Source organism: Urocitellus parryii, chromosome 10 (assembly GCF_045843805.1).
Source record: "Urocitellus parryii isolate mUroPar1 chromosome 10, mUroPar1.hap1, whole genome shotgun sequence".
Classification (NCBI taxonomy): Eukaryota; Metazoa; Chordata; class Mammalia; order Rodentia; family Sciuridae; genus Urocitellus; species Urocitellus parryii.
Genome location: NC_135540.1, coordinates 136,255,485 through 136,270,393, shown reverse-complemented (window position 1 = coordinate 136,270,393; position 14,909 = coordinate 136,255,485). Strand labels below are relative to the sequence as shown.

Below are 14,909 nucleotides of genomic sequence, written 5' to 3'. Positions count from 1 at the left end.
TCCCCATTCTCAGAATAGAGAACTAATAAAATCCTATCTTGTGGTTGAGAAGAAAATGATCTCTCTAGAGTTGGGGCCTCTACACATTGTCTGCAATGAGACCTCTGGGAGAAGATCCACATAAATGTGATGTCCTTGATCGGCTACTACATTTGAGACTACCTGTTAGAAGTTAACAAATGTTCTGTTGATTATATAGCACAAAACTTCTAGATTTCTATGGTACAACCAGAGGGGACTATGCATTTTGTACCTTGAGTCCATTGTGAGATTACTGGCAAAATTCAAGTAGCTATTTAAGGCAAGATACCACACTTCTAAGCTGTGTGGCTTTGAACAAGTCAACAAGCCTTAGTTTACTCAATGATATATGCAATGCTTAACATTCACTTCAAATGATTATAAATTTCAGTGAGAAAATTAGTGAAGTAACTATTACAGAGCCTGTCACATAGAAGGCTCTCAAAAACTGGTAAATATAATTAATTTGAAAATGACTACGATAAGCTGGATATAATGGCATATGTCTATAATCACAACTACAGGAGGCAGAGGCAGGAGGATTTTTAAGTTTGAGGTCAGCTTGAGCAATTCAACAAGACCCTGTCCCCCCCCCCCCCGCCCCTCCCCCCGCCCCGCCAAAAAGGAGGGCCGGATATGTAGCTCAGTGGGTTCAATCCTTAGTACTCAGGGTAAGGGAGGGGTTGGGATGACAACTGTGAAATTCATGAACTCACCTGCTTTTATGTAGGATTCATTTTGAACTTCTTCATTTGCTCTTGATCCTGAATTTTCAACCTAAATATACAATATAAATGGTTACTTATGGATAGTCTCAGTAAAAGCTTAAAAACAAGAAAAAAAAAAAGGTGGGTGTGGGGGATATTTAAATAATCTGGCTGTTTGTGCAAACAACAAAAGGAACTGGAGTATATGTTCTTTTTAATTTATTCCTAAACTGTTTCAATTTAAAAGCTCTCATCTCTCAGTGTTTATTCTCCTATCCTTAAAATGGCTTTGGCAAAAGAGTAAAAAATAAAACATTTTCTGAATTCCCTTCTCTTCCAAAGAACTCTCAAGGTATTCTTTTTTTCTTTATTTAAAAACTCTGAAGGATTTTGTCATAATTATTTGTCTAGGTAAATCATGCCAATACCACTTTATTTATTTTAAACTGAGAGGAAGGTCTCAAAATATCCTACAATATTCCAAGTTGTAGCTACAGAACTTTGTGCCTGTGTAGAAGTTTTGCTCACCTGGGGACAGAATGGTTGCTAGGTCATGGGGGATGGACGACACAGGAGGGAGCACACACTGGTGAGTTCTGTGGGTTTCAGCCTCATTTAGAATCTCTGTAACTCTTGGAGGGCAAACCTGAAGTGTGCTAAGTGGGGCTTTTCTGTCTGCCCTTCCTTTCCTTTTCAGCACACTGCGTCCGAATGTTCAGTCACAGAACAGGAACATGTTATGATCCTATGAGGACTGACGGTAAGTAAAGCTCTCCCAGCTCCGCTAAGAGCCTTGGGAAGAAGGTGGCTATCAACAATTTACTAGTGTTTTAGAAAATGCTCACCTCTGGAATGATAATAAGGTTTTCTATAAATATGTTAAGGCAAAAAATGAAAACAACAAATAACACTCTTTTAAGAATGAAAGGGGATTAGGAGCACATCTGGGAAAAAATATGTATATATGGCAATTATGGTTTAGTACCTTCAGACAAGCTTTCTAAAATCATAAAGTGAACTTTAATTCTCAAACTAAAAACTGTTTGTCTATAGCACCAGGATGAATTAAGACATTGCGATACAATTTTCATTCCACTATAATTTTAAAAACCAGTAAGTTCAGATTTCTTTATCAGTGGCTATAGGTGAACAGGGAAAAGAAAGTAAAAAGCAGCTGTCAGTAGGTTGAACTTTAGTGGTAAGCATGTTACCAAATGGCCTCCTAAGTCCTCAAAAAATGCACAGACAACCCCTCCACTTGGTATCTGTTCCTCACTCTCAAACAAAATGGAATAACTACCACCATTAAAATCAAAACCATTAGTTACTTACATTTAGGGATTCATTCATCAATGAAGGCTCCTTCGGTAGTTCAGCTGTTCAAAACCAAAAATGAGACATAAGAAAAATAGTTTCTGAATTACAGAGAAACAAATTTAAAGATTTTCAGGGTAATTAAGATCGTAAAATGGCCTTCATGAATTATAAAACTTTGATAAATTATTTTCTAGTACTAGAAAAACAATGGAAATTAATGTTGCCTGCCTTTTTGTAATGATGGCAATGGTCCTTTAAGTCACTACAGTGATTTAACTATCTTGGTGATCTGAAACTTAGGAAAAAGGTGGAGACTTAATGCAACTGTTAAGCTGCAGAATAACACTGGTTCATTTAAAAATAATGGCATCAAGTGACAAGTTAGATCCTATCCCTTCAAATGGCAATGGTCTGTTTATATTTGGAGATTTGAAGTATAAGGTCTGCTGTTTCTACTCAACAATGACAGAACACACATTTTTCTTTTAAACAACTTCCTTTTACGTAAATACATCTCTTATTGAATTGTAACTAAACACAGAAAAGCAGTCAGAAATATAACTGTGGGAACAAAGGATTTCAGAATTCAAAAATGTTATCTTCTCGATGATTAATAAGAGATGTTAATTATCTGAACTATGAAACACCTATATACATTTTAAATAATGTGTCTGTCCAAATTTTGGATTAGACATCTTCAGCATTAATGATATACCAAGTCTTCATGTGGTCTTCCAGGACTGACTGATGTCACCATTATTTGGAGACATGAGATATAAGCAATTACTTCAAATAAAACTGATTGATATCTAAAGAAAAACAAAAGCATATATTAAAAGTGAAATAGTAAGACCTGGTGTGATGGCACATGCCTATACAACCAGGTACTCAGGAGGAAGAGGAAGTAGAATCAACAAGTTTAAAGCCAGCTTTGGCAGCTTAGCAAGATCCTATCTCAAAATGAAAAATAAAAAGGGTTAGGGATGTGCCTTAGTGGTAAAGCACCACTGGTTCAAGTCCCAGTACTGAAGCAGGGGGTAGGGGAGTAAAGATTCCCTCTAGACAGTTTTAAAAAATGATAAGCAAATTCACATAGCCTGTCACAGTTTTACTATGAATCAGCTATTGATTTTAAGATGCAATGAAAGTAAAAACATATGTAAGGAAAAGTCAATATGAACAACTGCTAAAAGGAGCTTACCCCCACACACAGTTCCTGGTGGTGCCAGAATGTCCTGATGTTTCTTTTTCCCTGAAGGCACAAATGTCTAAAAAATCCAAAGCACCATAAAAATAAGTTAACTGAGGTTTTTACAACAAGGAGGTAAAACTTGCCTCAAGTGAATTAGATAAAAAACAAAAAACAAAAACAAAACAAAACAAAACAAAAAAAAACAAAACCCCAGAATCTTTAAACAATATAAAAACCCACTTTCAAGTTCATATAAAACTGAAAAATGAATATATCAGCCTTTACAAACAAAGCAAGAAAGAAAAATCAATCTAATCTTATTTTTCACCCATCGATGGTTTTCCTACTGCTTTAAAAGTAAAACTCCAACATAGCATAACACTCAGCCTTCCTGATCAGGTTTATACCTCTCCACAGCTCACCCCAAGCCACTGAGAGCCTGGGAGGCCACAGGCTCCCCCTCTGAATCTAGAACATAAACTCCCTTTGCCTGGAAGGCTCTTCCTTTGCTTTCTCTTATGGTGAGCATGTACTATACTCTCAGAGTTCCCACTCAAATGTCTTCTTGTAAGCCCTTCTGTCTCTGGCCCACTGTTTCTTTTGGGTAGGTTATGTTCCCTCTGCCCTGGTAACCCCTACATTCACTGTTATCTTGTCATAGAGTTGGAGGGTGCCACAGAATCAGACTGGAATGGGGCATGGAGACTAAATTGTATAAGGTATCCAGGCCACAATTAGGGAAAAAAAGAAAAAAGATTTTGTTCTAAGTGTGATGTGAAGCCACTGGATTTTAAGCAGAGTAACGATAGGATTTAATTTTTTGTTTTTTCTTTTCTTTTTTGGTACCAGGGATTGAACTCAGAGGCATTCAACCACTGAGCCATATCCCCAGCCCTATTCTGTATTTTATATTTAGGGGCAGGGTCTCACTGAGTTGCTTAGTACTTTGCTTTTGCTGAGGCTGGTTTTGAACTCGCAATCCACCTGTCTCAGCCTCCCAAGCCGCTGAGATTATAGGCATGTGCCACGGCACCCGAATAATTTGTTTTTTAAGACAACCCACATTGCAGGAAATAGTGATGTATATCTTTAATCCCAGCTACTCATGAGGCTGAGGCAGGAAGATCTCAAGGTAGAGACTACCCCTGGCAACGTGGGAGACCTTGTCTCAAAATAAAAAATAAAAAGGGCTAGGGTGTAGCTCAGTTGTAGAGCACCCTGGGTTCAAATCCCAGTAGCTAACTCTTTAAGTTTTAAATTTGGGTCTGCATGAATTACAGATTGGAGGAGGGGCTAGAGTAGAAGCATAATGTGTGGCTACTGAGGCAGTGGCTCAGATGAAGGCAATAGCTATAGAAATAAAAATAGATGGTTCATGTTCTATTTGGAAATGGAACTTGTAAGAATTGGCAATGGAGTAAACGTGGTTGACAGAGAGAAACTGAAACTGACTCCTTCCTGGGTTTCAAGCTTGAGAAAATGGACTTAATGATGGTAATATTTATTGAGATTCTTTGCCATCCTTCCCCATAGGATATGGCAATAATGGTACTCAGTGTCAGAAATACAGGAAGAATAGGAGCAATATGCTGCTTAGGCATGTATATATTTGATATGTATGTGTATGTATACACATGTATACACACACATGGATGAATATATGACGAAATGGCACATAACCACTAACAGCTCAAGATAATCAAATTATCAGCCATACCTCAGTTTTCAAGTTGGTTGCCAGTTCTGATCCTCCCAAAACTTTTGGTGGAGACTCTTCATTATCTAATGAAATCCAAACCATTAAAATAATTTAAGAATTTGATTGCAAAATACATTCTAAATAAAAAACAAACAACAATGTTATCTGGCAGACCTTCCTTTGCTGGTTTATTTTATAGTAAGTACAAAGCAATAGAAAAGAATATGTTGAATGAAAAGGATCTGGATGAAAGGCAGGATCATTTATTCATTTTGAAGTAGTAAAGCTTTCCTGCTTGTATGGTAAGATGGCTGCTCAGAAAAAATGAAAAATATTATTTGGGGAGACATCTCATTTCCCAGTACTTTTATGCAGTCATCTTTATTGTTTGTTCTACACACACACAGACACACACACGTTATAAACTTCTCAATAAAGAAGGTAGGATTTATGAATAGATTCACTTTACTTGTATCATGCTGACACAGCAAAACTGATGGTAAAGTTAAAAAACTGAGGGGATTAGGGGGAGACAGAGACAGGATGGTAAATGGGAGAAACTGTGAGATAAAACTTACTAAATTTTGATATGTCCATATATGAATATATCACAGTGAATTCCACTTTTATGTTTATCTATAAAGCACCAATTAAAAAACAAAAAACAAAGACCAGTGGAATAGAGGAAGGGGAATGAGAAGAGCTGAGAGAGGGACAGAAAGAGGAAGTGCTAGTGAACGAAGTAAATTTCATTCCATGCATGTATGATTAAGTCCAAATGAACCCCGCTATCATGTATAAATATAATGCACTAATAAAAACATTAAAAAACAAAACAAAACAAAACCCTGCAAGGCAGACAAAAAACAAGGAAAAATTTCTCAGGTGGAAACTCAATTTGACTCTGGGTCTTGCCTCTTTCTTTTCTGTCCCTGTCCTTCTGTGCCTGTGGTTTCTTCAGTTTCCTTCTCCGGCCTCACACATAAACTGCCAGAGAAACCTTTCTCTAAGAGTTTGCAGACTTTTTCTTGCTAAAAGTGCTTCTACTTTTTCTCTTCGGGGGTGGGGGGAGGGGAGGACAGAACAACAGACTAGCAGTGACTGAGTCAAAAACTTCCAGAGTATTTAATTTTCTCCAAGCTAAATTCAATGAAAAATTTTAAAGTTACTTATTTCAGCCCTTAATATCGCCTGTCTGAGTCCTTATAATGAATAGGACTAAACCTACTGGTCTCAGTTTCCTGAGGTTACATTAGATGATAGCTAAGGTTGGTTCCAGTTTAAAAGTCTAGGATGCTACAATTTATACAGCCTGAGTGGAAAAGAAGTCAGTATGCCCTGAGCCTTCAAGTCTAGCCCATGTGCTTTCTTTGAGTTCTCAGAACTTCACCGTATTCTATGTACTTGTCACCTCAGTGTCACTGCCAACTTGGTAATAATATATGGCTGAATTTGTAGCTGTCTTCCCAGATTCTCTATTTATCTTTGCACGCCCAGAACCTAGAAAGTAGTATTTTGTATAAAGTATCTGAAACTGGATAGTATGATGAATGTCATAGAAATTACCTCTGAAAGTTATCAACTATTTCTACAAGACCATCATTCTCTGAAATCTGTCAAGAGGGAACATGTTTCCTTTCTCTTTCAAACATATTCTAAACAAACTTGAAAAGCAAACTTAGTTAAAAAATAACAGGGGCTGGGTGGAAGAGTGCTTGTCTGGTATATGCAAAGCCTGGGGTTCCATTCCCCAGGCTTTCCAAAAACAAATGCTCCCTTAATTAGGAGTAGGCAATAACTGAATCATACTACAAAACCTATAATTACTGTTATAGATTATAACTGTTTCTATTTCCATTTTACACAACAGAAAGGCTCAGAAGTTCACATTTTTTTTTTCCTAAGGGACCCCCAAGTGCCATACAAATTGTTTAAATCTCTGACCATATTTCTTCATTTGTAAAATGGGGGTGGTAAAAACATATGGACCTCAGAGGGATCTGGTAAGGCATTCTTCATTTTGATTGACAAGAAACCTGAAGATAGGGAGCTGAAGGTGTATTACTCAGTGGCAGAACATTTTACTAGCATGAATGAGTTCAATCCCCAATACTGCCAAATAAAAATGACAACAAAAAAGAAATCCGGATATGGAGGATTAGCAACTTGCAACAGTCATCACGCAAAGAACATAGTTAACTGACTTCCTATACTTCAGCCTCCTGCCTCTTCTCTCCTGATAACATGAGGTGTCGGTCTATGGTTTTAAAATTTTAAACCTGAGTATATTTTTAGAGAAGCTCAACCTTCAGGTCTGAGAATTATTTAGCAACATTCTCACATGAGGAAAAAATATATTGAATTATCCTTCTTTTGGAATGGAACCAAAACTATCTTTTGGAAAACTGATTTAAGTGAACTGTTATACAACCATCTTTGTAAAATACTAAAATATGCAATTACAAACAGATTCTCACCTATGTCACACACATTGGGTTCAACAGAAACAGTGTCCTCGAAGTTTCCTTCCCCTTGCAATGACCTCCGTGTGCCATTACCACGTCCTGTTTTCTCAGCAGAAGCTTCCACAGCTCGCTTGCTGTTACGATCACTCTTTGTGGTCAAGTCCTTCTCACATGTTGGAGCTGATGACTGAGCTACGTGCCAGGCAGCTGGAAGGCTCACTGAGTGGGAGGAAGCAATTTTTGACCCTAGGTCAGTAATACATTTAGTGGTGGTAGTTTTCAAGTTGTCCTTCCTCCCCTGTTGGTCGGGAGGATCAGAAGAATACTCTGGGGCAGTGTCTTTGACAGGTAGCATGTCATCAGCTTTTTTAGCACCGGTATTTACTGCTGACAAAGAGCAAATACTGATAGAGATGTCTCCAGCCGTCTGCTGTGGTCCTCTCAGATGGATGGAGGAATTGGCGCTTTTCTCCACACCCCTTTCTGCTGGAGAACAGCTGGCAGTGCTACTGCCTCCCACTGTCTCTGTCTCTGGGCTTCTGTCTTCTCTCTGAATGGAGCTCAACAATACCTTCTTCTCTTCTACATTTATGAGGTGCAAAGTACTCTCATTTTGTCCTTTTGCTGAAAATGAGCCCTGAACAGGGCAGTCCTTGTGAAGTCTGTCTTCCTCTTCTGTAGCCATAGCCTTTGGCTGGTCTTGCTCCTTGGCAGGCTCACAGATTGACAGCCCATTGTGCCCTTCCTGGGTGCTCACTGCCAATAGCGGGCCAGCTTCTTTGCCTCCTGTGAATGGCCCAGGACACTGACAGTTATTCTCAGCAATGAGGCTTGGCATGGGGATCTCACCCCTGCTTACCTTTGTAGCTGGCAGGTCATCATTACCTTCTGGTTTGCCTGCAGCCAGCTGACTCTCCTTGGGTCTGTCTAGGCTGGTGACCATCAGCACACACTCCGCTGTGCTGGTGGAGATGATAGCAGCATCACCTGAGTCTTCCACTCTTGCAATGGTGGCCTGGTCTTCATCTGGGGGGACAGCACCAATCATGACTGCCTCCCACCCTTCAGAAGTGCTTGTGGAAATCATGGCAGTATCACTTGACTCTTCCACTGGTGTGATCAAGGGGCGGATTTTCTCCTGAGGGATGGCACTCGACACTGGGCCTTCACAGTCTTCCACAGAGCTTGTTGAGATAACAGCACTCCCATCTGTAACAGATCGTGCATTTTCACTTACACCAGAAATAGAGGCCTCACATTCTTCTGCTATGCTGGTGGAAATGAGAGCACATTCATCTTTGTCTTCCTTGCTGGTTGAGGCAAGAGGACATTCAACTTCCGTGGGAGCACTGGGCATAGGAAACTCAAAGTCCTCAGTGCTTACCAACACTGGACCTTTAGCTCCCTCTTCAACTACTGCAACCGGCTGCTGACTTTCTGCACATTTGATGGTGGTTGCACTAGAAATAGACATTTCAAACTCTTCCCTTATACTTGTAGAAATCATGGCACACTCATCTTTCTCTTCACAATTCCTAGCTGTGAGTTGGCTCTCATCACCAGAAACTGCACTGGGCATGGGGGCCTCAAATTCTTCCAAGTTTACTCTGGTGCCTTCCAAATTTTCCTCAGTTTTCAGGGCACTTGAATGCCCTTCTCCCATGTCTACAATTGTGCTCACTTGAGGAGTGTAATCATTTGTTGTACTGGTGGAAATCATTAAGCCTTTGCCTGGACTTTTACCCCCAGCTAAACTACCTTGGTTGGAAATATGGTCACCAGCTGTACTAGCCATGAGGCCATTACATTCTTCATTTTCTACAGAGGTGATGATGCCCTCATCTTCTTTCTCACTTGGTGATGTATGCTCAACTTCACATTCTGGGACTACCCCAGATATAAGAATATCACGACTGCCTCCCACAAGGCCAGTGGAAATACTGATATCTTCAACCTTTTCTTTCCGGGTAAGTTGACTATCACTTTGATCAGAAGTTGCACTAGTCATGGGATCCTCACAACCTTCTGGAACTGGCACCACTTGACCCTTTCCAGCAACTGCACTGGTCACACTGCTTTCTACAATCCCTTTAGCACTGGAGCAGATCTCTGTGTCTTTGATTTCCTTTTCAGCACCACTCATGCTATCAACGTTACTTTCATTTGCATTCATGATGCCTGCCCCAGCCTCAGCGTCCACATGCTCTACCGTAGGACCAATCTGACTGTCCCCTTCTGCACTTTCACAAATCAAGACCCCTTCACTTTCTTCTCCTATTCCCGTGCAAGTTGAAGCATGTCCGATTTCATTTCCTCTTCCAGTACTCGTCACAATGCCTTCCCCCTCATCATCCTCCTCTTTTGCGCCTGTGCTTGTCACAATGCCTTCATCATCACAGGGACCAGTAGCAACTAATGGTACATTAGTGACTTCTTTAGCTACTGTGCTATCCATTGCACCCTCTCCATTTTCTTCTGTTTCAGAACTTATAGCACAGCCTTCATTGCTATCTTCTGAGCCCATGCAGCTTGCTGGCCCTTCTCCATCTTCTTCAGTTATGCCAGTGCTGGTAACTGCACTCTCACCTTCAGCACCATCATTCACAGAACCATCTCCTTCTTGGTTGGCACTTGTTCCCGGGGGTGTGTCATTATCTACTAGGACCACATCTGCCCCTGTAACCATGCGCTCCTCCTGGGGCCCTGCCTCAGTTACTGAGCAGATAGCAAAGTTGTCACTTCTGCCTTCTGCTCCTGTACAAGTCACGGTGCCCTCTGTTTCTTTCTTGGGACCCATTCTTGTCCTATTTCCCTGGGACCCATCAATTTCTTCACTGCTCACAGATCCCATTCTTATTTCTGTTCCGGCACTTGTAACTGCTCCATCACTTTCAATTTCACTAATAAAAGTACCAGTTCCTTCAACTATTTCAGGGTCTCTACTTGAGGAACCGTCACATTTTTCTTCGGAACCTGCACTGGTTACGGCATCATCTTTTTCCTCTGTGACAACACTGTTCATGCTGACTTCGCTTTGAACTGTATGAGCAGTCACAGGACCTGCTGCCCTGTCTTCTGATTCAGCCACAGAACACTCTCCACTTTCTCCTTCCTTAGTACTTGTGAGAAAAGTTTCACTTGCCGCAAATCCTTCTGTGACAACACCCCCACCCTCTTCAGCTGCAGCAAAAACTGTGCATTCACTGGCTTCTACTTGACCCAGGAGTGGATTGTTTCTGGGGTCTGCATCTACTATGAAACCTTCATCTGCCTCAATGCTGGTGCAGGGAAAAGCCATCCTACATTCTCCCGTTTCTGAAGAAGTGGTGGTGGCATCTCCAGCGTTTACTGGATTTAAGGTAAAGCCTTTGTCCTTCTCCTCAGTACTTGTGGCAACTGAAGCCCTTTCTGCTCCTCTAGTCCTAGCTGCCACACTCTCAGGTTTTCCATTTCTCTGCTGTAAAACAGATGATGCAGCATTGCCCCCAGCACTGGTGTCTACCTCACTGATTTCACTCCTTTCAACATCAACTGGTAGAGTTTTAATTTCATCTGGGACTCTATTATGCTTAAGTTCCACAGTTTTAGCATCTTTTCCTGTACTCATGTCTGCCACAAGACTGACAGCAATGCCATCCTTCTTGCCATTTTCTACTGTAGTTCTGTCTGCCTGCTTTAAACTGGGCTGTGTACTTAAATCACTTTCTTGCTTGGTTGTGTGTATCAATCCACTTTCTTTTCTGAGATTCTCATTTTCCACAATCATGTCTGATGACTTGCTAGAAAGAGATGTGTTCACTCTTCCTTGTTTGCTGCCTAACGAAGTGGCCTGGTAACCTTCTGGGATGTGTCTTTTGCTGGCCACATCTACAGTGGAACTTTTACCACCTTCTTTGCTATTACCTACCCTGGGGGCTTCTGATTTTCTAATAGTCAAACTTTGGTTAGGGATATCAGAGCGATCCACAAGGGAAGTGCTGGCTATGCTACCTTCTAAACCAGCTCTGTCAACTACAGGAATTACAGCTGGAACAAGAGATTCTTTTTGAGGCTTGACAGTCATTGAACTTGAAGATAATGAGGAGTCTAAATCTGTGGAATGTTCAAAAACAGCATCTCCTTGAGCAACACATTCTTCGGTGGGTCTGGCTGTGCTTTTCAAATTCTTTTGTGGCCTCTCATTTTCTGATGGAACACTAGGAAACATTTTCTGACTTGTTTTGGAGTCCACATTCACTTCGTGAGTTCCTCGAGTAAGCTCTTTCTCCCCAGGATTCGGTTTGGATATAGCACTTTGGATATGCATTTTCTTAGTCAATGTGCTTTTATGGTCAGCATGCTTTTCAGAATTGCTAGTAACTCCTGTTCCACGCCCTGATTTGCAGGCTGTACCTGCTGGCTTTGAATCTACTATGGAAGTTCTTAACTCATCCTTTAGAACCGTGGTAGTTGTTTTTTGTTTTGTACCATTTTCAGAGTCAATGTCTTGTTGGGAACTACTATTGCTGCTGTCCTGGGTTTTAGACACTTCTGATACATTTTCAACAACTGCCTCAGAATCAATTTCCATTGGCTCTTGCTCAGGGATTGATGTGGTGTCACCACATTTTTTTGGTCTCTGAAGGGAGGAACTACTAGGAGTGCCCAGTGTGTTTGCTGCTGATTTTTCTTCTCCTTTAGTCATTTCTTGTGATAAGCTTCCTCTTCGATTTTCACACAACCTTCTACTCAATTTCTTTTCCAGGACTGAACCATTTCCCCTGGCCTTTTCATGATTACTGTCAACTTCTTTACCATCCTTGTCATCTGATTTATTGTCTTCTCTTTTTTTCATGTCTTTGCTGCCATGCTTTAAGCTTTTGCTTTTGTGCCCATCTGATAGCTTCCTGTCAAGTCTGGAGGAGCTTGTGTCCCTCTCCCCCTTAGGCTTCTCTTTTGCTAATGGTAGCTTAGCTCGGTGACTAGGGTCTCTTTGTGAACTATGTGCTGAAGCAGCAGCACTCTCTGATACAGGTTCAACACCAGTTTCTTCTACAGGTTTTTCTTCAACTTTAGACTTACGCTGTTTTTCTGAGTCATTTTCTTCTGTGTTCTTCTCTTTATCTGGTTTTGGAGTCGTCATCTGTTTTGTGATGTTTTCTTGTAATTCTGTTTCAGCAATTTTTAATTGTTTGCCCTGACCTTTTGATTTAGACTTCAACACAAGTTTTTCTTCCAACAAATTCTTTGTTCTTCGCCTCTCCTTGTGAACCACCTCTTCTGGTTTTACACTGCTATCTAAATTAGTGGTGTCTGTATCACACTTATCTTCTGAATAACTTTCACTTCTTCTCTGTAAAGTGATACCATGTTGCTTGGAACCTAGAGAATCTTTCTGAATTTTAGAATCACTTGATCTTCTTGACTTGTGTTCTGCCTTAGTTTTCTCGGTGGACAAGTGTCTCTCTTTTTTGTTGTTGTCTTTCCGTACATTTTCATCTGTTTTTATAATATATTCAGAAACTGGCTTTCCATCTTTGCCTAAAACTGATAATTTCCTTTCATTTCTATGTTTACTTTTTCGTTCAGCTTTGTCATCTGAAGAAAGCTTTATTTGTTGACTTTGCTTTTGAGTATTTTCCTCTACTTTTAAACTTTTCTCCGAAGAGTGAAGTTCAGTCTCATCACTTGTTTTATGCATACTGTCACCTTTATATTTATGTTTTGTAGATGACTTCTCTTCTGACAGAGTTTTCTCTTTTTCTGGCTTCTCCTTAGAGGATTTCATGTCTTTCTTAGGTAGACTTTTCAAATGTGGTGTTTCAGAATCATCTTTCTTCAAATGCTTTTCATTTTTAAGTGTGCTCTTCTGTTTCTGGGATTCTTCCATGGCAATTTCTGAGCGTTCTACTTGTCTTTTTCCATCTCTTGTGTCAGTTTCTTCTGGTGCTCCTTCCATTACCACAGGGGTAGATGTCCGTCTTTTATGTTCTCTTTCAATTTTAGATTCATTCTTGTTTTCATCAGCTGAATGCAAAGACTCTGAAAGTCTTCGGGCAGGTTTACTTGGTTCACTTTTTGCATAAGCATGCTTCGGCTCCTTTGAAGAAGATGCCTTTTCCTTTTCACAGTGCTATAGGAAATAAAGGTTAAAATGTGAGTAGTACCACAACCGATCTTTAGACTCAAATTTAATATTTGAGCACACTATATTAATATGTTGAGTGCTGACACATATGTGATACCTCATTTAATCCTTGAAACAGCCTATGGTAGGTATTATTAATCTCGTTTATGCATCAGGAAGCTTAAGCTCAGCATGACTCAATAACTGGACACTGACGCAATGAGTACTTGTGCTAGCAGTGAGTTTATTTGGTTTTGCTGAGTCTTGCTCTTCTCTACTGTACTGTGGGCAGATTTGCAGAGACTAGTTACTTCTCCTGAAATCTGCAATGCTCTTAGGAGGGCTTCTTCAACTCTAAATTGTTAGAACTCACTAATGCTCAATAGTGATTAATAAATGTGAACTGAATGAATGATATTCCAATTTTCTTTTCAGTCTAAAAATATAATGCATGCTGATGAAAATATTTTAAACACTTTTACACTGAAATAAAGGTTTCTTATATTTAGAAACCCAAATCATTTAGAGAAAAGCCCTTCAATTTAGATTACTTGTACAATATTCTACTTATGAAGTTTCATATATACACGCTAACTCAGCAATAATACCAAACATATGTATGTTTATGTATTTAGGGGCAGATACTAAAAGATAATAACATCTAAACCTTCCTTCCTACTCCATGTCTTGGCACTGAGTAGATTATTAATATTAATCAGTAGATGTTGACCAAACCCACTTCAATAAAGACCTGCTTAATACCAGCTATAATTATTTTTGTTCAAATAATGGGGCCAAAGCCCTGTCTTCAGAAAGCCATTTGTGTCTCTGGGTCAGTTTAATACGACAACTCTGCATGTTTCAACATAAAGGTTTATGTACTTTAACTAATTCATGGACAAAGACATAGGAAGACCCTAAGAACAGGAGTCTGTTATTGATCTGACTGTACAATAAATAACTTTAAACAATGTGAATGAAATTTTATAATCCCCCGCCAAATTACACAAAATAAAGTTAAACACTTAAAGATATGCCAGTAAAATATCAGGATGTACTTCTATACATGCCTCTAATTTCTAGATAAAGAAATATAAAATACTTATTGTCTATGAACAAATAATTACTGAATTATTAGTTTTCTCCCCCGGAAATGTTAAGATGTTTTAGCTAAAGAACTGTAAAAATGGCTGAGTAAAGAAGATCAACAAAAGCCAAAGTTTGTCCTGAGAAAATAATCCAAAAAGGGGAAGAAATGTATTCACTAAATATAATTTTACTACTTAAAATGATCAAATCTCAGATACAACCTAAGTGCTCAAATATAAAAAATGCTTAAATAAATTATGATGGATCCATTTATTATACCACAATGCAATGTTAAATAATTACAAAGTTTACA

The 14,909-nt window shown here is 39.6% G+C and overlaps 1 protein-coding gene across 1 annotated transcript in view; it reads right to left on the bottom strand.

The window, feature by feature from the left end:
* Bod1l1 (biorientation of chromosomes in cell division 1 like 1) overlaps positions 1 to 14,909 on the bottom strand; it is a 53,010-nt gene that overhangs the window by 18,637 nt on the left and 19,464 nt on the right. Inside the window, exons 10-14 of the mRNA XM_026402895.2 lie at positions 7,414 to 13,513; positions 4,955 to 5,019; positions 3,247 to 3,313; positions 2,061 to 2,104; positions 738 to 798 (exon numbers count right to left, since the gene is read on the bottom strand). Coding sequence (XP_026258680.2) covers positions 738 to 798; positions 2,061 to 2,104; positions 3,247 to 3,313; positions 4,955 to 5,019; positions 7,414 to 13,513 — 6,337 coding nt within the window. The remainder of the gene's footprint in view (positions 1 to 737; positions 799 to 2,060; positions 2,105 to 3,246; positions 3,314 to 4,954; positions 5,020 to 7,413; positions 13,514 to 14,909) is intronic.